Source organism: Anolis sagrei, chromosome 2, assembly GCF_037176765.1.
Source record: "Anolis sagrei isolate rAnoSag1 chromosome 2, rAnoSag1.mat, whole genome shotgun sequence".
NCBI lineage: Eukaryota > Metazoa > Chordata > Lepidosauria > Squamata > Dactyloidae > Anolis > Anolis sagrei.
The window spans coordinates 73106355-73128303 of NC_090022.1; the positions used below are offsets into that span (position 1 = coordinate 73106355).

General features: G+C 41.1%; 1 protein-coding gene across 1 annotated transcript; it reads left to right on the top strand.

Annotated features, from left to right (window-relative positions):
- The first annotated feature begins 359 nt into the window (after positions 1–359).
- Positions 360–11390, top strand: LOC137096181 (taste receptor type 2 member 8-like). The gene is made up of 3 exons (XM_067464793.1): positions 360–408; positions 10339–10427; positions 10539–11390. Exons 1-3 carry the CDS (start codon positions 360–362, stop codon positions 11388–11390), a joined length of 990 nt encoding a protein of 329 aa, XP_067320894.1.
- Positions 11391–21949: the final 10559 nt, after the last annotated feature.

Genomic DNA, 21949 nt, shown 5'->3' on the forward strand with positions numbered 1-21949 from the left:
GTTTGTGTTGATCATCAATGCATCGTTGGAGCAGGGAATTTTTCCATCTCGGCTAAAACCTTCCCTTGACTCCATGGTGCTGAACAACTACAGACCTATCTCCAACCTCCCTTTTCTGGGCGAGGTGCTGGAGCGGGTGGTCACCCCTCAGCTCCAGGATTTTTGGATGACATCAATTACCTGGACCAGTCACAGTCTGGCTTCAGGCCTGGCCATGGCACTAAGATGGTTTGGTCGCCTTGGTGGATGATCTCTGCAGAGAACTGGACAGGGGGAGAGTGACCCTATTGGTTCTCCTTGACATCTCAGTGGGTTTCGATACCATCGATCATGGTATCCTTCTGGGATGACTTTCCGAGATGGGCCTTGAGGGCACGGTTCTATCGTGGCTCCGTTCCTTCCTGGAGGGTCGGTCCCAGTTGGTGAAGCTGGGAGACACCTGCTCGGACCCCTGGCCTTTAACCTGTGGGGTCCCACAAGGTTCCATTCTGTCTCCCATGCTTTTTAACATCTACATGAAACCGCTGGGTGAGATCATCCAGAGTTTTGGAGTTGGTTACCATCTCTAAGCAGATGACATACAACTCTATTACTCTTTTCCACCAAACTCCAAGGAAGCCCCTCGGGTGCTGGACGAGTGTCTGACCGCTGTGGCTGTCTGGATGAGGAAGAACAAGCTGAAGATCAATCCCGACAAGACTGTGGTCCTCCTGGTCGATCGTAAACTGGATCGGGGTATAGGGTAGCAACCGGTGCTGGACGGGGTTACACTCCCCCTGAAATCACAGGTTCGCAATTTGGGGGTCCTCCTGGATTCATCACTGTCGTTTGAAGCTCAGGCGTCGGCGGTGGCCGGGAGGGCCTTCGCACAATTAAGACTCATGCACCAACTGCGACCATACCTTGTGAAGGCAGATCTGGCCAGGGTGGTCCATGCCTTAGTCACCTCCAGATTGGACTACTGTAATGTGCTCTACATGGGGCTGCCCTTGAAAACGGCTCTGAAATTTCAGTTGGTCCAGCGGCGGCGGCGAGGTTGTTAACCGGCGCTCCTTACAGGGAGCAATCAACCCTCCTGTTTAAGGAGCTCCACTGGTTGCCATTCATTTTCCGGACCCAATTCAAGGTGCAGGTTCTTATCTACAAAGCTTTGAACGGTTTGGGACCTGCCTACCTGCGTGACCGCATTTCTGTGTACGAACCCACACGATCTCTTTCATCATCTGGAGAGGCCCTACTTGCTCTCCCACCTGCATCGCAAACACGATTGGTGGGGACGAGAGAGAGGGACTTCTCGGTGGTGGCCCCCCGACTCTGGAACTAACTTCCTAAGGACATCAAGGATGCCCCAACTCTGGCAGTCTTCAGGAGGAGCTTCAAAATGTGATTGTTCCAGTGTGCCTTCCCAGAATAATGAACCCTTAGCATTATGTCCTCTAAAAGCACTTTATACTGATTTAGGACTGCTTGTTCGTTTCCACCAACGCCCCACCTCCTCTATCTTGTTCATGCCCAGCATTATTTTTTAACTTAATTACATTTGGCCCAACCATAGTTTTAAATGTGTTTTGAGCTATTGTTCAATGTTTATGCTATTTGTGTATGTGATTTATTTTAATTGCTTTGTATTAGTAGTTTTTTTTCTTCGTATTGTGGTTGTTGCTTGTATTGATGTATTGTGGGCTCGGCCTCATGTAAGCCGCACAGAGTCCCTTGGGAGATGGTAGCGACGTATAAATAAAGATTATTATTATTATTATTATTATTATTATTATTATTATTATTATTATATTTTATTCCTATTCCCATCCTCTTCTTTCTGCTCTCTCTAACAAGGCTGTGACATAGAGAAGCTGCAAGAACAAGACTTTGAAGAATTAAAGATACACATTGGAGGGAAAGATATTAGAGCCAAAGTTGAAGTACTCTGAGAATTTGACAAGCAAATGTAAGCTTAAAGTCTTATGCATGCCAACATATAGGTTTGCCATATTCTTGACTCTGAAATCAGGATGTCTAATTTGTATATTATGAAAATTATTATTATTTGCATAATGTTTACATTATTACACTCACAAGTGTATTGTGCCAATGAATTTTGAAGTACACATTACCAAGAGAGAGAGAGAGAGAGAGTTAGAGAGAGAGAGATTTGTAATGCAGCGACGAGAGGGTGTGGCTTTCCCTTGCTTGTCAGCGGTTCTGCTGCCTGTCTGCCTGAGACGCGCAGAGAAGTCAGGAGAAGATGCTTCTCTGTCTTCATCTGATGAGGTCATAAAGAAGAACCCCTACCTCAAAGTTTCAGTGTTGGTTGCAATGTCATGCGTACATTTACCAATGCAGTGGACGAAGGGGCATTCTATGAACATGCCACAGTCTACGATTATCAATGGCATGATTTTAATATGGAATTGAATGTTTTAAATGTTTAATATATATTAATTTTAATTTAATATTAATATTATTGGATTTTTATGTGTTTTAAGGCAATGAATAATTGTCTATATGTAAGCCACCTTGAATCCCCTTGGGGGTAGAGAAAGATGAGGTATAAATACGGTAAATAAATAAATAAACCAAACTTTTGCCAGTTCTTCTATAGACATGTGTGCCTTTCTACAACTGTCATGCTACGTTATCACACGTTATCACACGGAGTTCTAGGGCACTTCTGCCCTGGTTTGCTTATGGAGCCCCACACTGCCCATCAAACAACATACGGCAACTTCTGGTGGGACTCCTTGGGCAAACTGGGGTGGCAGCATGATGTGACCCAACAGAAAAGCCGGCCTATGTTCCATCAGGAACAACAGGGCTTTGGCAGAGTGACAACACTTCCCTACGTAGGATGAGGAAGTGTCAGCTGGTGGCCAGGGCACCGGGAATGTGGACATGTCAGCTGCCCTTCTGCCTCCCTGCTGTTGCCATGATTTGCCACAGAGACTAGCAAATCATGGTGCTGCACCTCATCCACATCATGAGTTCCATGGTATACACCAACTGCCTCCAGAATCCCTTACTGTGCATGTGTGAACAGTAAAACAGATAGAAAAGAAGAGAACAGATAAGCTTACCTAAACAATTATGACCAGCCGGTTGACAAATCATAAGTCAATGGAGGCTGGTAAAAGAAAAAGTCATGCCTGGATTCATTTTGGAAGTAGCAGTTCCTGTAGTCCTGTAGAAATTTTTTTAATGTTTTTGTTCTTTATTTATGCAAGTTTTTTCGTAGCCTGGTTTGTTCTTTTAACATGAGCATGTTTTTTTTAATCCAAATAAAGGTCTACATTATATCCAATCTCTTTCTTTTTTGTGGTTCTGTTTTGCTATGGCCTTCCTCTAAGGCTGAAAGAATGTGATTTGAAATTGCTTCCAAACATAGAGCCTATCAACATGGTCCATATGAGTTGACCCGGTGGTGAATCGACTTTGTGGTGTTTATGTTAACCAAATAAAGAAAGATGCTTTGAAAATGCCACTTTTCATTGTCTCTATAGTTTGCTGAGATTATATTCAAGTATTGGTTTGGGGAAAGGGAAATCTATGACCTCATCACATGTAGGGAGAGAAGCATCTTCTCCCCGCTTCTCACCATGACTAGCACAGAGACTCTTGGAGTCCATCGTATGATGCAGGGCTACTTTAAGAAGGACTCCATGTGGCTCTGTGCCAGCAGCATTGTGACAGCAGAGCCCAGAGGAGTTTGGATGTATACCTGAGTCCTCATAGAACACTTTCTCTGGTGACTGATGGGGACTGTTTCCCCATCAGTCCTCATTTTCTCTTCTCTTCATGGAGAAGACTATGGACCCCGACAGTAGGGAACACAGTATGATGGTTCCCTCCACTGTCCTACAATTTCCCCCACCGCCCCCTGATTTACTCCTGGCCATCTGATAAGGTCCTTAGAGACTTCTAGTGGTTTTCTGGCCAGTTTAATACATAATGGGTGGGGCAATTCCCTTAATGTGACTTTATTCCAGAAAAATGAGGGGATATTCCTGAGCTTCCTTGAAGCTCTAAAGTTTAACTCGTGTTTTTGGCCAGTGTAAACGGTTTTTGGCCAATGTAAACAGTGTAAAAATCCTATTCAGAAGTGGGTGCAGCTGTTCACCATCCCACCTTCCCTGGGCTCAGGCAGCCCAGAGACAGGGGATGGTACTTACTTTTCCCAGGATCCTAGGTTTTGCAGTGACCTCTGGACATTAAAAGGTTGGTGGTCAGCAGTCAGTGCCTATAATGACAATAGCTGGAGCACCAAAACAAATGGAGAAGAGGAGGAAGTGATTTCTCTTTTCTCCTTCCCCTCCCTTGTGTTACTTTATTGCTCCAGGTATCATAATTGCAGGCAATGAGCCGTACATGTTCTTTTGGGGATCTCTTCAAACCATAGTAAAGTACAGACTGTTTGGCAGTCCAGTGGAATCTCCTTCTCTGGAGTTTTTTAAAGAGAAGTTGGTTGGCTGACTGTTGTGGGGGCTTTAAATCTTACCTGGCTGAAGGGGGTTCAGCATGATAATGATGATGATGATGATGGTGATGGTGATGATGATGATGATGATGATGATGATGATAATAATAATAATAATAATAATAATAACAACTTTATTTCTATATTGCCCCATCTCCCAAAAGGGATTAAGGGTGATTTACAACAAAAATTGGCAAACATTCAATGTCAAGAAAAACATAACAAAGCACATCAAATTATGGACAATCAAATAAACATCAAAGTATACTTATAAAGCAACTCAAAAATAACAAATGAGAAATTTAAATATACAATAAGAAAAATTGGGACACGTTTCTCTAATTACTCTAATAATGATAATAAGCAGTTAAAACATTTAAAACATATAATACAGTTTGTGGTAAGATGTCCAGACTGAAGTAATCTCCTTTAGCTTACCTGGAGATGGACTCTCGGGGCCCCTTCTTATTTTCCCCCAAAAGGTTGTTCCTTTCAACACAGTAAAGGAAATTCTGAGCCTGATAAATGGATTGTCGATCACAACACTTCTTGAATGAAGTCCATCCCTAATTAAAGCGTGGTTCTGAGGCAGGTCTCTTATCCCCATAACCTGTATCAGTATCACACATTATGGAAATGGGTTGCATGACAGAGTTTGATGAATGTCTCTATGATGACATAGAGAAGGCTTTGAAGAATTAAAGATAAACATTCGAGGGAAAGATATTAGAGGCAAAGTTGAAGTACTTTGTCCACATAATGAGAAGACAGGAAAGCTTAGGGAAGACAATTATGCTGGGGTAAAAGGAAGGAAAAAGGAAGAGGGGGCGACCAAGGACAAGATGGATGGATGGTACTTGTTACTGTGTTTGTGTTTATTGTAATTTTATATTGTTGTATATTCATATGTTTTATGTAATTATGATGTTTATTGTTTATTGTTTGTGTTTTCAGTTTGCGTTCGGTCATTCTTTATTGTAATTGTTGTTCGGGCTTGGCCCCATGTATGTATGTATGTATTTATTTATTTATTTATTTATTTGCTTTATTTCTATACCACATTTTTCAGCCTAGATTAGGCGACTCAATGCGGTTTACACAATGCTAGTTATACAGTAATATACAGTTAAAAACACATCACACATTACAACAAAGTCAACAATTATTATCAATTCATGACGCCTCAAAACAGAACAAGATCCATTCTCATAATCCTTATGCCATTCCTATGTTCAATTTTACCGTCTTCCTGCGTTCAGTTGTTCAGTTGCACTGTTTAGCCAAACGCTTGCTCGTAGAGCCAAGTCTTGACCTTCTTCCAAAATGCCAGCAACGAAGGGCCTGTCTGATGTCTACCGGTAGGGCATTCCATAGCCGAGGGGCCACCACCGAGAAGGCCCTGTCTCTCGTTCCCGCCAATCGTGCCTGTGATGCAGGCGGGACCGAGAGCAGGGCCTCCCTGGACGATCTTAATGTCTGCACTGGTTCATAGGAGGAGATGCTTTCGGAGAGGTAAGAGGGGCCAGAACCGTTTAGGGCTTTGTAGGCTAACGCCAGCACCTTGAATTGTGCCCAGCAGCAAATTGGCAGCCAGTGGAGCTGGCTCAACAGAGGAGTGGTATGCTCCCTGAGTGCTGCTCCTGTTAACAACCTGGCTGCCGACCATCTGAAGCTTCCGGGCAGTCTTCAAGGGCAGCCCCACGTAGAGTGCGTTGCAGTAATCTATGCCTCTCCGAGTCCCCATTGGGGAGATGGTGGCGGGGTACAAATCAAGATTATTATTATTATTATTATTATTATTATTATTATTATTATTATTATGGTATCCTTGAAGTGACTGGTTTGACTCTGAAGGAGCTGGGGGTGGTGATGGCTGACAGAGAGCTCTGGCATGGGCTGGTCCAGGAGGTCACAAAGAGTAGGAACAACAACACCTTACACTCATTGAACTGTGAGCTGCAATAACAAGAATGCAAGAATTGATATTTGCATTTCACTTTCTACAGACATTAGTAAACAAATCTGTGTCCCAAAACATTAAATAAAATATCCTCTGAGAATTTGGCAAGCAAATGTAAGCTTAAAGTCCTATGCATACCAACATATAGGCTTACAATATTCTTGACTCTGAAATTGGGATGTCTAATTTGTATAATATGAAAATTATTATTATTTGCATAATGCGTACATTATTTGCATAATGCATACATTATTGCATTGAGTGTATTGTGCCACTGAATTTTGAAGTACACATTACCAAAAAGAGAGAGAGGGAGACTGAGAGAGAGAAAGAGAGAGAGAGAGATTTGCCACCAAATGTAATGTACAGACGAGGGGGTGTCAACCCTTGCTAGTCAACGGTTCTGCTGCCTGTCTGCCTGAGCAGCGCAGAGAAGTCGGGAGAAGATGCTTCTCTGTCTTCATCTGATGAGGTCATAAGGAAGAACCTCTACCTCAAAGTTTCAGTGTTGGGTTGCAATGTCATGCATACATTTACCAATGCAGTGGACAACGGAGCATTCTATGAACATGCCACAGTCTACGATTATGGGTGGCATGATTTTAATATGGAATGGAATGTTAATAACGGATGGTTCAGTAATAACCCAATTGTAATGGAAAGAAATTTCCAATTTCTTTAAAAAAAGTAATGGATAAAAAGTTAAGGGAAAAAATAGACAAAATAGGGGATTGGATAAATGTTGGAATGAAGAAGGAAATGATTATGGAAGAATTTAGAGAAATAAAATTGACGTGGTTCCATTGTATACAATTAGAACAATGGTTTAAAATTGGGAAAAAACTAATAAAAATGGAAGTAAGCTTAACCAATTTGAACAAATAATACAAAATGGAAGGGTTGTAGAGGAGCATGAAAATTTGAAAGGAATAACTAGTAAAATATATAAGATAATAATTGAAATAAAGAAAGGAAAAACAAAAAATAACACCCTCAAGGAGGTCTGCGAAGAAGATTTAGGGATAAAAATAAATGAAACAGAGTGGCAACAATTATGGAGACAAAGACATCTAAAAAATTTATCAATACGGGTTAAAGAAAATTATTATAAGTTAATATGGAAATGGTACCTAACACCAGTAAGAATAACAAATATAAATAAAAACTATTCAAAAAATTGTTGGAGAGGATGTCAAGAATCAGGAACATATATACATATGTGGTGGCAATGTAAATATGTAAATAATTTTGGGGGGAAAGTATTTAGAGAAATAGAAGATATAATGAATGTTAAAATAGAAAGAAGTCCTAGTATAGCTTTATTATCATTATATAATAATAAACAATTGAAAAAAGAGGATAAAGAAGCGATAACAAATTTATTAACAATAGCAAGACTGCTCATAGCAAGGAACTGGAAAAAAGAAATAAACAAATAGAGGAGTGGTACAAGGAAGTATGGAAACTGGCAATAAATGATCAGCTGACATGTATATTAAAAGTTAAAAGAGGTATATGGAAACAAAGTGATTTTGATGATGTATGGAGAAAATTTATTGAAAAAGGATTTAAAAATAAAGAAGGAAAGTTACCTTCACAAGAAGAATTGAAATTTTGGACAGATGACATGTAAAAGCTGTGGCTTGAGAGGGGGAAGGGGAGCACAGCAGTGAGGGACAGAAAATATGTATAAGCAGAAAAATAACACTAGATGCCAAAAGTATGGTAGGTTGTAATGAATAATATGTATCTGCTGTAAAACAAACAATGTATAACAAATGTATTAAACCATGATAAAATAATAAAAAATATTTTTAAAAGGAATGGAATGTTTTAAATGTTTAATATATATTAATTTTAATTTAATACTAATATTATTGGAATTGTATGTGTTTGAAGGCATTGAATAATTGTCTATATGTTAGCCAACTTGAATCCCCTTCAGAGTAGAGAAAGATGGGGTATAAATAGGGCAAATAAATAAATAAATTCCACTTTTGCCAGTTCTTCTATGGGCAGGTGTGCCTTTCTACAACAGTCAAGCGACCTTATCACACGAGGCAATTGAAGAGTTCTAGGATGCTTCTGCCCTGGTTTGCTCATGGAGCCCATCATGCTGCCCATCAAACAACATATGGCAACTTCGGTGGGGCTCCGTGGGCAAACTGGGGTGACAACATGATGGGATCCAATAGAAAAGCCGGCTTATGTTCCATCAGGAACAACAGGGCTTTGGCAGAGTGGAAACACTTCCCCAGGTGGGATGGGGAAGTCTCAGCTGGTGGCCAAGGCACCGGGAGTGCTCTTCTGCCTCCCTGCCATTGCCATGATATGCCACAGAGACTAGCAAATCATGTGGTTGGATCTCATCCACATGATGAATTCCATGGTATACACCAACTGCCTCCAGAATCCCTTACTGTGCATGTGTGAACAGCAAAACAGGGAGAAAAGGGGAGAACAAATAATTATGACCAGCATGTTGAAAAAGCTGTAAGACTGGTCATTAAAATGGAAACCATAGGTGAATAGCAGTTCCTGTAGTCCTGTAGGAATTTTTCAAATGTTGTTGTTCTTTATATATACACCTGACTCCTCATAGAACAAAGCCAGAGAGAAGAGAAAGTGGGGACTGATGGAGAAATATCACAGGAAGGGAGACTATAGACCCCGACAGTAGGGAACGTAGTGTGATGGTTTCCTCCACTGGCCCACAATTTCCCCCGCTGTCCCCTGCTTTACTCCTGGCCATCTGATAAGGTCCTTAGATACCTCTAGAGGTTTTCTGACCTGTTTAATACATAATGGGTGGGGGCAATTCCCTTAATGTTACTTTATTTCAGAAAAGATTAAGTCATGGTTTTGGCCAGTGTAAACAGTTGGGTATCATCCTATTCAGAAGTGGCTGCACCTGTTCACCATCCCACCTTCCTTGGGCTCAGACAGCCCAGGGACAGGGGATGGCATTTCCCCAGCATCCTAGGTTTGCAGTGACCACTGGACATTAAAAGGTTGGTGGTCAGCAGTCAGTGCCTATAATGACAATAGCAGGAGCAACAAGGCAAATGGAGAAGAGGAGGGAGTGATTTCTCTTTTCCTCTCTCCTCTCTTGTGTTACTTCATTGCTCCAGCTTTCATAATTGCAGGCAATGAGCTGTACATGTTCTTTGAGAGTCTCTTCAAACCATAGTAAAGTACAGACTGTCTAGTAGTTCAGTGGAATTGCCTTCTCTGGAGGTTTTTAGAGGTTGGATGGCTGTCCGTTGTGGGGGCTTTAAGTCTTACCTGGAGGAAGGGGGTTCAGCTTGATAATGACAATAATGATGATGATGATAATAATAATAATAATACTAATAATAACAACAACAACAACTTTATTTCTATCCTGCCCTATCTCCCAAAAGGGATTCAGGATTATTTACAACAAAAAATTGACAAACATTCAATGTCAAGAAAAACATAACAAAGCACATCAAATTATGGACAATCAAATAAACATCAAAGTATACTTATAAAGCAGCTCAAAAATAACAAATGAGAAATTTAAAAATACAAATAGAACAACTGAGACACATTTCTCTACTGACTCTAATAATAATACGCAGTTAAAACATTTAAAACATATAATACAATTTGTGGTAAGCTGCCCAGACTGAAGTAAGTCTCCATTAGCTTACTTGGAGATGGCCTCTCGGGGCCCCTTCTTATTTCCCCCCAAAAGGTTGTTCCTTTCAACACAGTAAAGGAAATTCTGAGTGTGATAAACGGATTGTCTATCACAACACTTCTTGATTGAAGTCCATCCCTACTTAAAGGGAGGTTCTGAGGCAGGTCTCTTATCTCCATAACCTGTATCAGTATCACACATTATGGAAATGGGTTGCGTGACAGCCTCATCAATTTACAGAGTTTGATGAATCGTTTATTAGTATAATTCCCAAGGCATATAAAAAGGAACTCACCGATCTGCTACCTGCACTTCACATCTCGGCTCAACAGTTAATGTCAACTGAGTGGAGTACATTTTTATAGTGGAAAACAATAAATTCAGGAAATATGTCTTCACCTCAGCTCATTCTCTTCATTCTAGCTCTCGTTGACTTGGTTCTTGGTGGACTCATCTCTAATGGCTTTATACTTACAGTGATTCTCAGGGAATGGAACAAAAACAGAAGCCTTGATTCCAGTGATCAGCTTTTTCTGAGCCTGGTTGTGACCAATTTGTGGGCAACTGTGTTCATCATTCCCATTTGCATCAATGACTACATCATTCCCATGTTCCCCAAGCGTTTAGGAGATCAAATAATATACCCTTTCGGTGATTTTATTGCCATCTCTAGACATTGGTTCACTGCTTGCCTCTGTGTCTTCTATTACATCAAGATTGTGAATAGCACCCAGTCCTTCTTCCTTTGGTGCAAACTGAGGATATCTTGGCTAGTACCACGACTTATTGCAGGATCTCTAATTGTTTCCTCATTTCTTGGCATATTTATGTCATTGTGTACTCTTAGAAATATCCAAAGCAACACAACAATCATTGACACAAAATGGAATGAAGGCATGTCGCACTATCGTAAGACTGATACTCCTGAAATAGTCTTTTTAATTGTTGGCTCTGGTTCCCCTCTTCTCGTGATCTTGATTTGCTCCATCCTAGTTGTTGTCTCCCTCTGCAGACACCTGTACCGGATGAAGTGTAAAGAACATTTTTCTAGGAACCTCCAAATTAAAGCTCATGTCAAAGCAGCTGGGATTATACTCTCAAATCTATTCCTTTATCTTTTATTTTATGTGGTGCAAACTCTTTTTCTGATAGTAACTATGGAAAAAATGGAAGGGGCATTAGTTACAATACCAGTTCTTGTCTATCCCCCTGCTCAGGCTTACATCCTGCTGCTAGGTAACCCCAAGTTAAAGCAGGCAGCTGCACGGGTATTTCCAAGAAGAGAAACCTAAGCTCTAAGATCCACATTAAATCCTTCAATCGCATATGGTACCACACTGCACATATATACTTGTCGTTTGTACAACGCATCCCGATATATTTGAGTACAAGACAGTATGTAGATGGACTCTCAGTATCTCACCCACTTGAAAGCAGAAAACTCCCTAAAGTTATTGTTTTTCCAAAAAGCAGTATAACTCTGTATGTCATGGACAAATCTGATTTTTTTCAAGATCCCAGAACACCTCCATACTATGAGTTCACAGCCAGATTGAGGAATGAAAACAGAGTGGAACCATCTGAATGCCAGCAAGGGAAAAAGCCTGATAAGAAGAACTGGCTTAAACTGGAAGACCTGCAGGGTGTGCTGAAAAACTTTTGGGGAGTTGAAGGGTGGGATTTTGGGGGTTTTGAACTGCTGATAGCTTGCCCACATTTTCTTTATTTGTAACTTTTCCGTTTAGTAGTAATCTAGCATTAAAGAAGTTTCCAAAGTTTTCTTTGTGAGTGAATTTAATTGTTATCAGTGTTCTGCCACCAGCACACACTATTTGCGTAATTTCTGTGAGATCAGCCAATGTACTAGAAATGCTGCTCGATGATGCTGAAAGATGTATTCTCTGAACTTATGTACAGGAGACGAACATATTGCAGCAGTGGGGACTGATACACAATTTCCCTTAAAATTTGCAGCTGCAGAATGTTTATCTGACAGAGAGTTCATAATTTATGATGTTCTATTGTTTCTTTGGGTTGTGAAGGCACTTCCGAGCTCAGACTGGATCCATACAGGCCTTTGTCCCAGAAGAATCCACATTAAAATAAAGTAGATGTTTCTGGGTACCTGTCCATACCCACCCCAGAAAGCGCATGCCTGAGAGAACATCTGGCACCCCCCCTCCTCCCAAGAACCCAGACCCCTTAGAAAAGTAAAAAAAGTAATTACCAGGCCTGCAGTATACCCTTGGAGCAACTCTCCCGGCACATACAAATGATGTTTTTCCTCCCCCCCCCCCCCCCCGGCTCTTCTGGTGCATCATTTGTATGCACCGGGAGAGCTGCTCCAAGGGTATACTTCAGGCTTGGTAAGTTTTTATTTTTACTTTTCTAAGGGGTCTGGGGGCTTGGGGGGAGGGAGGTGGGCATTTCCATAGTTTACTGGGGTTATTTATCTTGTGCCTTCCAAGAAGGCACAGAATAAATCTACTATCAAATTAATTCGCTACAAACCAGTTTCCTTGGTTATTGCAGGAGTTCCCACAATAAAGATCCTGTCTGGACGGGCCCTCAGAAAAAGTTTGCCACTGTCTCCCTTTGAAGCCTCCTTGGTGGCTGCTCTCAGGCTCTAGAACTCTCTTCTAGAGAAGCCAAAATGCTCCCCTTCATGCTCTTCTTCTGAAGACAGGCTATTTATGCAGACTTCTAACGAAGGAATTTTTTTAAGGCTGATCCAGGAAATGTTGTGTTGAGTTTTATGTGTTTTAATTAGTTTCAATTGGTTTCAACTAGTTATTTTTAATAATCCTAGGTTTAATTCTATTTTAGTTTTTATATATATTAGTTTTCTTATTTCTTTATTTTTTTACCACATTTATATTTCACCCTTCTCACTCCAAAAGTACCCGTGGCAGCTTACAGCAGAGGCACAATTTGATGCCTTGAATACATATAAAAATAAAACAACATAAACTTTAAATTCACATAATTAAAACATATCACTTATAACATTTACTTAAAAACACACAATCCAAAAGCATATTCCAGGAGCCATTCCAATTGACATTGTTCATTAGTGTACTGAGAAATCATTGTGCAAGTGCTTGGTCCCACAACCAGGATTCAACTTTCTTCCTGAAGGTCAGGAGGGAGCTGATCTAATTTCCCTGAGGAGGGAGTTCCAAAGCCAAGGGGCCACCACTGAGAAGGCCCCACCAGTTGTGTCTGTGAGTGGTGTGGGCTCAAGAGTAGAGTCTCACAATTTTATTGGCTGCTTAGTATATCTTTCAGAGAGAAAAAGTGGCAAATAAATACATAAATAAATAGATTGCTGTATTCCAATTTTGCTTCTCCAAGCATTCCAATGAAAACTATTTCAAGATTTTGATTTTAAAGTTATACAAGTGAAAATTATGAGGCAGACATTAGGACTCCTCTTCACCCACCTCTCATCAAAGGGTTGAATTAGGTAGCTCAACAATTGAAAGCAAAATAGATTTAGCTTCTTATAAATAACAACTTTGTTAGAACATCCTGGGCAGCCATTATCTCATTATCTCGCAGCCATTATCGAGAGCAATTAAGGATTATTAAAGGATGGGCACCATTGTGACAAGTCAGGCTCCTTCCACACAGCTGTATAAAATCTACATTGAATCGGATTATATGGCAATGTGGACTCAGATAATCCAGTTCAAAGCAGATATTCTGGATTATCTGCCTTGATATTCCGGGTTATATGGCTGTGTGGAAGGCCCCTCGGGTTAACGATACATGGAGAAAATTCCTAAGTCCCCAAAGAACCACTTGGTACCTTTGATTATCAGGTACACATGCTCAACCATATTATCTTCAGACATTAGTATGCATATTAATTTATGGGGCATTTACTAAACTGAGATTATATCAAATGCCTTCGGGTTACTTATTATAGCTAGGAAGTAGGAAGTAGGTGATATGATACTGTGCCATAAAGAATAGATTCTGTTTGATCGTCAGAAGCTCATGAGGCTTTGTATAATTTTGTTTCCCCTAAAACAGTGGTTCTCAACTTGTGGGTTGCCAGATGTTTTGGCCTTCAACTCCCAGAAATCGTAACAGTTGGTAAACTGACTGGGATTTCTAGGTGAAAACGTCTGGAGAACCACTGACCTAAAAGGTGCCCAACTATCCATTTGACCTGTGTGAGTTTATGTGATTTCCATAGTGTGATGGAGAATTTTAACACAGCACAAGGGCCTTGAGTAGCCTCTGAGTTGGAGAAAGGTGGGGCAGAAATGAATGAATGAATGAATGAATAAATAAATAAATAAATACAGATATATAGAATGGTTTAAAACCATGTTTTCAAAATGCACAGGTATCAGTCAACAAATGTCTGTCTTTCAGGAGGTTCACATGGTTTTCACCTATCAATTTTGATTTTATTTTGTTTACAGAACCATTACAATAAATCTTACAGAGAACTATTGATTAAATTGACTTTAAAATGAAGTTCTTTTTAATATTTATGCCATGATAAAATTATTTTGTAATTTTATCAAAGGAATAGTATAATTAAACAATTGAAATGTATCATCACATGATGGGAAATAAACTTTGGTCCATTATGAAAATATCAGGGAAGAGAAGGCACTAACTGACACCATACAATCTGTGAATCAGGCTCATAAGAGCAATGAAAAAAAAAAAGAAGACTTAAATTTCATTGAAATACAGGCATAATCCCAATTAACATTGCTCCTGGCAGAAAACAGCTTTTTGTGCTTATCCAGCCATCCTTCTATTTTGTTTACCTGGAATGGTTTTTAGCAGGTTCAGCATTCTGAGAATGTTGAAAGGAAGGTTGGAGACACAGAGTTTCAGTGTTGTGTTGGATTGTCATGTCTGCATCAAGCAATACGATTAAATTAATATGGGCAGAGTAGGATTTGGCTTTTATCAATTATTCTATAGGCAAGTGTTACTTTCTGCATCAAGCAAGGTAAACATCGGCATCTCCAGAATCTATTACTGTCCATCTATAAACATCAAAACAGAGAGAAAAGGGAAGAACAGTTGTGACCAACATGCTGAAGAAAATGGAGGATGGTGAAAGAAAAGGCTATCCCTGGATGTGTTTTGGAAGATGCAATTCCAGTGATCCCTAGAAAGTTCAAAATCTGTGTATGAAAGTATTTTGTAACCTTAATGTTTCACATAAACAAGTTGTTTGCTCTGAATAAAAAGTGTGTTGATACATGTTGGATTGCTCTTCCACTTTATGGTACAGTATAAGATTTTATCCCAATTGGCACCATGTTATCTCTGCTCTCTCTAACAAGGCTGAGACATAGAGAAGCTGCAAGGATAAAACTTTTAAGAATGAGATACTGTCCTTAAACTCAATGAACTGTGAGCTGCAATAACAGGAATGCAAGAATAAATACACTAGGGACACATATTTGCCTTTTACTTTCTACAGACATTAGTAAACAAATCTGTGTCCCAAAATACTAAACAAAATATCCTTGGAGAATTTGATGAGCAAATGTAAGATTAAACTCCTATGCATGCCAAGATATAGGTTTGCCATATTCTTGACTCTGAAATCAGGATGTCTAATTTGTATATTATGCAAATTATTATTATTTGCACAATGTGTTCATTATTATACTCCTGAGTGTACTGTGCCACTGAATTTTTAAGTACACGTTACCAAAAAGAGAGAGATTTGCCACCAAATGTAATGCACAGGTAAGAGGGCGTGGCTTTCCCTTCCTTGTCTCAGCGGTTCTGCTGCCTGCCTGCTTGAGCAGTGCAAAGAAGCAGGAAGAAGATATTTATTTTTTAAATTTTATTTCATATATTTACATCACGCCCTTCTCACCCCCGAGAAAGGACTCAGGGCAGCCTCACAACAAGCACCGCCCGATGCTATCACCATCATAAACAATCAACAAATATATTAAAACATTAAAACAATTAATTAAAACTTTAGATCAAACATGCCAGTTTCCCCTAAAATCCAAATCCAAATCCAAATCCAAATCCAAGTCTGGGTTAATTCAGTGTCATGGGTTTCCTAAGATTTCTTTCCACTTGCCACTATTCACTAGTTGAACGCCTGGTCCCAAAGCCAAGTCTTCAGTTTTCTTCTAAAGGACAGGAGGGAGGTGGCCAGCCTGATGTCCCTGGGGAGAGAGTTTCACAGATGGGGGGCCACTGCCCAGAAGGCCCTGTCTCTCATCCCCACCAACCAAGTTTGCCATGGTGGTGGGATTGAGAGCAAGACCTCTCCTGATGATCTTAAACTTCGTGATGGTTCGTAACAGGAAATACGTTCGGACAAGTAATTTGGGCCAGAACCGTTTAGGGCTTTAAAGGTTAAAACCAGCACTTTGAATTGTGCTCAGGAAGCTGATCGGCAGCCAGTGGAGCTGGCGTAATAGAGGGGTTGTGTGCTCCCTGTACACCGCTCCAATAAGCAACATGGCTGCCGACCGTTGGACTAGTTGAAGCTTCTGGGCAATCGTCAAAGGCAGCCCCACGTAGATGTCTCTCTGCCTTCATCTGATGAGGTCTTAAAAAAGAACCTCTATCTCAAAGGGAAGAAAAAAACTCTAGTCAAGACACCAAAGCAGTATCTTTATTTGTATTATTTAAATGGACTATAATGTTTGTTTGGTTTATTAATGTCCTTTCTTCTTTGTCTGCTGTGGTGATGCATATTTTCTTTCTTGTTGAAACTCAATAATTTTTTTAAAAGGTGGAGTCTCTGAATTGATGTACAAAAGACAAAAATATCAAGACGAACTGTTGCCGTTAAAATTTGTAACTGAAGCCCTCCTTCAAGCCATCTTTCTATTTTGTTTAGCTGGAATTGTGTTTCATAGTGTCAACATTTGGAGGATGGTGAAGGAGGGCTGGAGAAACAAAGTTTCAGTGTTGGTTGCAATGTCATGCGTACACTTACCAATGCAGTGGAGAAAGGAGCATTCTATGAACATGCCACAGTCTATGATTATGGATACATGATTTTAATATGGAATAGAATGTTTTAAATGTTTAATATATATTAATTTTAATTTAATATTAATATTATTGGAATTGTATGTGTTTTAAAGCATTGAAAAATTGCCTATATGTAAGTTAACTTGAATCCCCTTTGGGGTAGAGAAAGACAGGGTATAAATATGTAAATAAATAAATAAGTAAATTCCACTTTTGCCAGTTGTTCTACGGACATATGTGTCTTCCTTATCACACAGGACAATTGAAGAGTTCTAGGACACTTCTGCCTCGGTTCGCCCATGGATCCCCACATTGCCCATCAAACAACATATAGCAATGTATTGTTGAACCTCTGAGGATGCCTGCCATAGATGCAGGTGAAACATCAGGAGAGAATGCTTCTAGAACATGGCCATACAGCCCCAAAAACTTACAACAACCTAACATGGCAACATCCGGTGGGGCTCCGTGGGCAAACTGGGGTGGCAGCATGATGGGACGCTGCTGCCACCAATGCAAAAGTTGGCCCATGTTCCATCAGGAACAACAGGGCTTTGGCAGAGCAGCAACGCTTCCCCACGTGGGATGGGGAAGTGTCAGCTGGTGGCCAAGGCACTGGGAATACCCTTCTGTCTCCCTGCTGCTGTCATGATTTGCCACAGAGACTGGTAAATTACGGCGCTGGACCTCATCCACATGATGAGGTCTATGGTATACACCAACTGCCTCCAGAATCCCTTACTGTGAATGTGTGAACAGCAGAATAGGGAGAAAAGGGGAGAACAGAAAAGCCTACCTAAACAATTATAACCAACATGTTGAGAAAGCAGAGAGGTATGAGACTGGTCAATAAAATGGAAATCATAAGTGAATGGAGGCTGGTAAAAGTAAAAGTCACGCCTGGATTCATTTTGGAAGTAGCAGTTTTAAATGTTGTTGTTCTTTATTTATACAATGTTTTCTTAACCTGGTTTGTTCTTTTAACATGAGCTTGTTATTTTTTTATCCAAATAAATGGTCTACATCATATTCAAGCTCTCTTCTTTTTGTGGTTCAGGAACCTTCCCTATTTTTACCATGTTCTTTCTTCTTTATCAAAGGAGATTACCACACCACACTATTAAAATGCTGTTTTTCTCACTTTGACTGGTATGACAGCCTCCTGTGAAATCCTGGGATTGGCAGCTTATGGAGGGAGCTTTTAATATGCCTAGGCAGAAAGGTCCTTGTCTGGACTAAACTACAAAATTCACTAGCAGGCAGCCATAGTAGTGAAAGTGGAATAAGGGTAGAGGCACAGAAAAGCAGCAAGGATAGGATTTTTTTCAAAAATTAAAGATATTGGCCTTACACTCACTGAACCATCACCTGCAATAACACGAATGCAAATCAAGAATAGATACAGTTACTACCAGGCTGTACCAGGGGCACATATTTGCATTTCACTTCCTACAGATAGCAGTAAACAAACCTGTGTCCTGAGACTTTAAAAAATAATATCCTTGTGGCACTTGATATATAAACATAAGTTAAGACCTCAGTTTTACACATGCCTACATTTAGGTTTGCCACATTCCTGACTCTGACATCTGGACATTTATATAATACAAATTATTATGATTAGGAATATTTTTAATTTGCATGTTTTTGCTGCTCTGTTTCAGATTTGATACTATTAACTATGAAATAACTAATATACAGTAATGTTGAAAGTACTTGACTTGTACTTTATACTTTGCCTCACCTACTTCTCTTGCTGTTTGCATCCTCTCACTACACCTCTCACCTTCTTTTCCCTTCTTTGTCTCTAGCTTCACCTTGTATCTTCCCAATCTCTCCCTCCCTTCCTCTGCATCTGCATCTCTGACTTTCCTTGGCTACTTCCACACAGCTGAATAAAATCCCACATTATCTGCTTTGAACTGGAGGCAGATATTGTGGGATTTTCTGCCTTGATATTCTGGGTTCTATGGCTATGTGGAAGGGCCTCTTGTCTTCTCTGTCCTAGGACTATATCCCATTCCCCAGTGTCTTGTCTAACTCTGCTTCCCCAGTTGTAAGTCAGCAAAAGAGTCAACTAAAATGTGTGCCGTCTGGTCTCACATTCCAGGAAAGAAAGGTTGGATTTTTCCTGTTATCCCCAGGGACACAAGGGAAACTGGAATGCTCCCAGAAACACTGCTGTAGCTGAATAGAGGACAGGGGAATCAAGTTGTGAGGAAGAACTCTCTGGGGAGGAAGTCAGATCAAAGGGCAGCCACTCTCTCACTGCTACTGGTAGTGCAAGCAAGATATATTATTGGGATTATGTTAAGGGTGTGTGTGGAATCTCTAGATAGAGCCAAGCTCTATCAGTTTTGACTGTACCTGTGCTGTACCTTTGCATGACTTTGACTGGTGGGGAGTTGCACCGCAGCACCTGAAGCAGATCTCAACCTTGTCTGCGTGAGGCTTCTTGGCAAACTCCCTACAGTCGGCCAAACTGTGGGGTTTCGCATGCAGTGGGCACAAAACATCCTTAGGCGTCATCTTGGCGTCAGCTGGAGATGAGTTGGTCTCTGTGGACTTGACGGCGATGTTTCTCTTGGTGCCACTATCCTTTGCAGGTTTCTTAGGATCTTTAATGGGCCTGTGAATCCTTGGAGTCCCATAAAGAGTTGGAAATCTCGTTTGTGGATCATTGAGTTGCATGGCGGCATTTGTAACAAAATCCACGAGGTGGGTAAATGGTGGGTAGACCTGATGATTGGCCTGCTTGAATCTGAAGACTTCTCTGCCCCACTCTTCTTGCAAGAAGTACGGCAGTTTCTGAGTGATGGCAGTTTGGGACAAGTGTTGGTCCAGGCAGGCAAACCTGTGGGTTTCCCTGACTGACTGCAGCTCAACCAATAAATCTGATAGGTCCCAAAGCTGTTTAAAGTCCTTAGGTTTAAGCACTGGGAACTTATGAAGTCTGTCCATGAGCGAGGCTTCGATTTGGGTGCTGGACCCGTAGCGCTGATCAAGCCTCGTCCATGCAGTGTCCAAAGCTCTATCTGGTTGGTTGATGAGAGCTGAGAAAATCCTTCTCACCTGCTGAGCTGATACTGGACCAAGCCAGGCGATCATAAGAGTCAATTGCTCCTCAGAGGTGAGTCTTAAACTCTGTTTGGCTCGCTGAAAAGTCTTTTTTCAAAGTGGGGAATCTTCTGGCCGGTAAGAGAATTTCTCCACACCTTTGTCCCTCAAATCCTTCTTCAGGTTCCTAAATAGAGACTCCAGCTGAGACTGCGGAGTTTGAAGAAACGGAAGGGGTGTTTGGTCAGGGGTAAAGGTGAAGTTCTTCTGAAACCTAGAAGGTCCATTCCAGGGAACACCTGTGGCCTCAGGAATGGGCAAAACCCTGGTTTCCGGGCTGGGCTTTGGTGCCTGAGTTGGTGGCTGTGGGCTCCTGGCCCTGAATTGCTCGGCCTGCCTGCGTGGCACGATGTCGCTGTCCGCATGCACCAGCTTGCTGTCTTGGAAACCAATGTGAGCTGGCAGAAGAGGCGTGGTTGGAGGGGTTGGCAAACGGTTGACATTCTCTTGAGACAGCTCTCCTTGCAGCACCTTCGCCAGGATGTTGGCATGGACCCTTTTTTGAGCTGCCTCCTGTTGGATGCGTGACAACTTCTGCTTTGCCTGGAGTTCAATCTGAACCCGCTCGAAGCCCAGGCCTAAATCTGCTGCTGCTGCCTCTGCTTCAGCCTCGAGAATTTTTTCTTGCAGCTCCATTCGCTTGGCTTCTTTGTTGTAAAGGGCCGCCATCGATGAGGAGCTGCTTCTGGAGATGGATGATCCGGACGCTGAATCACGTCTTCTGCTTGACTTCCTGCTGAGATGGCTGTGTTTGCTGCATGCAGAAGCGCCTTTCTGACTGCTCTGCACACTTAAAACCTTTGGGGAATGCTTAAGGAGTTCAGGGATCACACTACCAGCGGGTGAAGCTTGACCTTCTTTGTCCCTTCTGGGGGAGGGACCAAAGTCAGCTGCATGAAACAAATGAGCATAGCTAACTTCTCTACGCCTAACAGTGTTCAAAAACCGAATTGCCCTAGAATCTGCATCCTGGTTGTTTATTTTACTAAGCAACTAAGTGATCTCATCGACCAGGCACCTCCATTTATTAACCAAAACCTTAAGATCTGCCTTGATGTCCTGGAATTTCTCTAAATCCTCAGAACGCTGTAACTGGCTGTCGAGGTCGACAATAGAAAGCCATACACTTTTAAGCTTATCTGTAAGCAGAGATTCCTGCTGTAAAAGCGCATCTAAGGCTTTGTGGGATGGGTGTCTAGAACCCTGGGAAGCTTTACCTTCAGACTTTGGGGGAACCTGAGATGTGAGCCATGACAGCAAATTGCCCAAACTGTAAAGCAATACAGGTAAAATGACAAGCAAAGCAATCAGTATATCAATAACCAACAGTCAATAGAACACACAATATGAAAAAGCAACCATAAGCACAAAGAGCAGGCGATATAGCATGCAGTAATAAAGGAGTCAGTGTATCAATGCAAATATTACAGATAGGGCAAGCAATATAACAATGCAATTTCAATAGGATGCAGCAAACAGCATATAAATGCAATTACAACAACAAATAGAGCAAGCAATATAACAGTGCAATTGGCACACACAAATGGCTTATCACTTTAAGGCAGAGAGTAAAACACAGCAGACACAAAAATTCAAATGCACATTAAACTCTTGCTATAAGGCTGTAAAAAGCCAAAGGCGATTGCAAAAAACCCTTTCCAGGAATCTGAGAAGGCAAAGCTGTAACAGGGCTTCCTTCAAAAGGGTGGGAAAACCTTGCTTCTGGCTGGAAACTTTGCAAAGT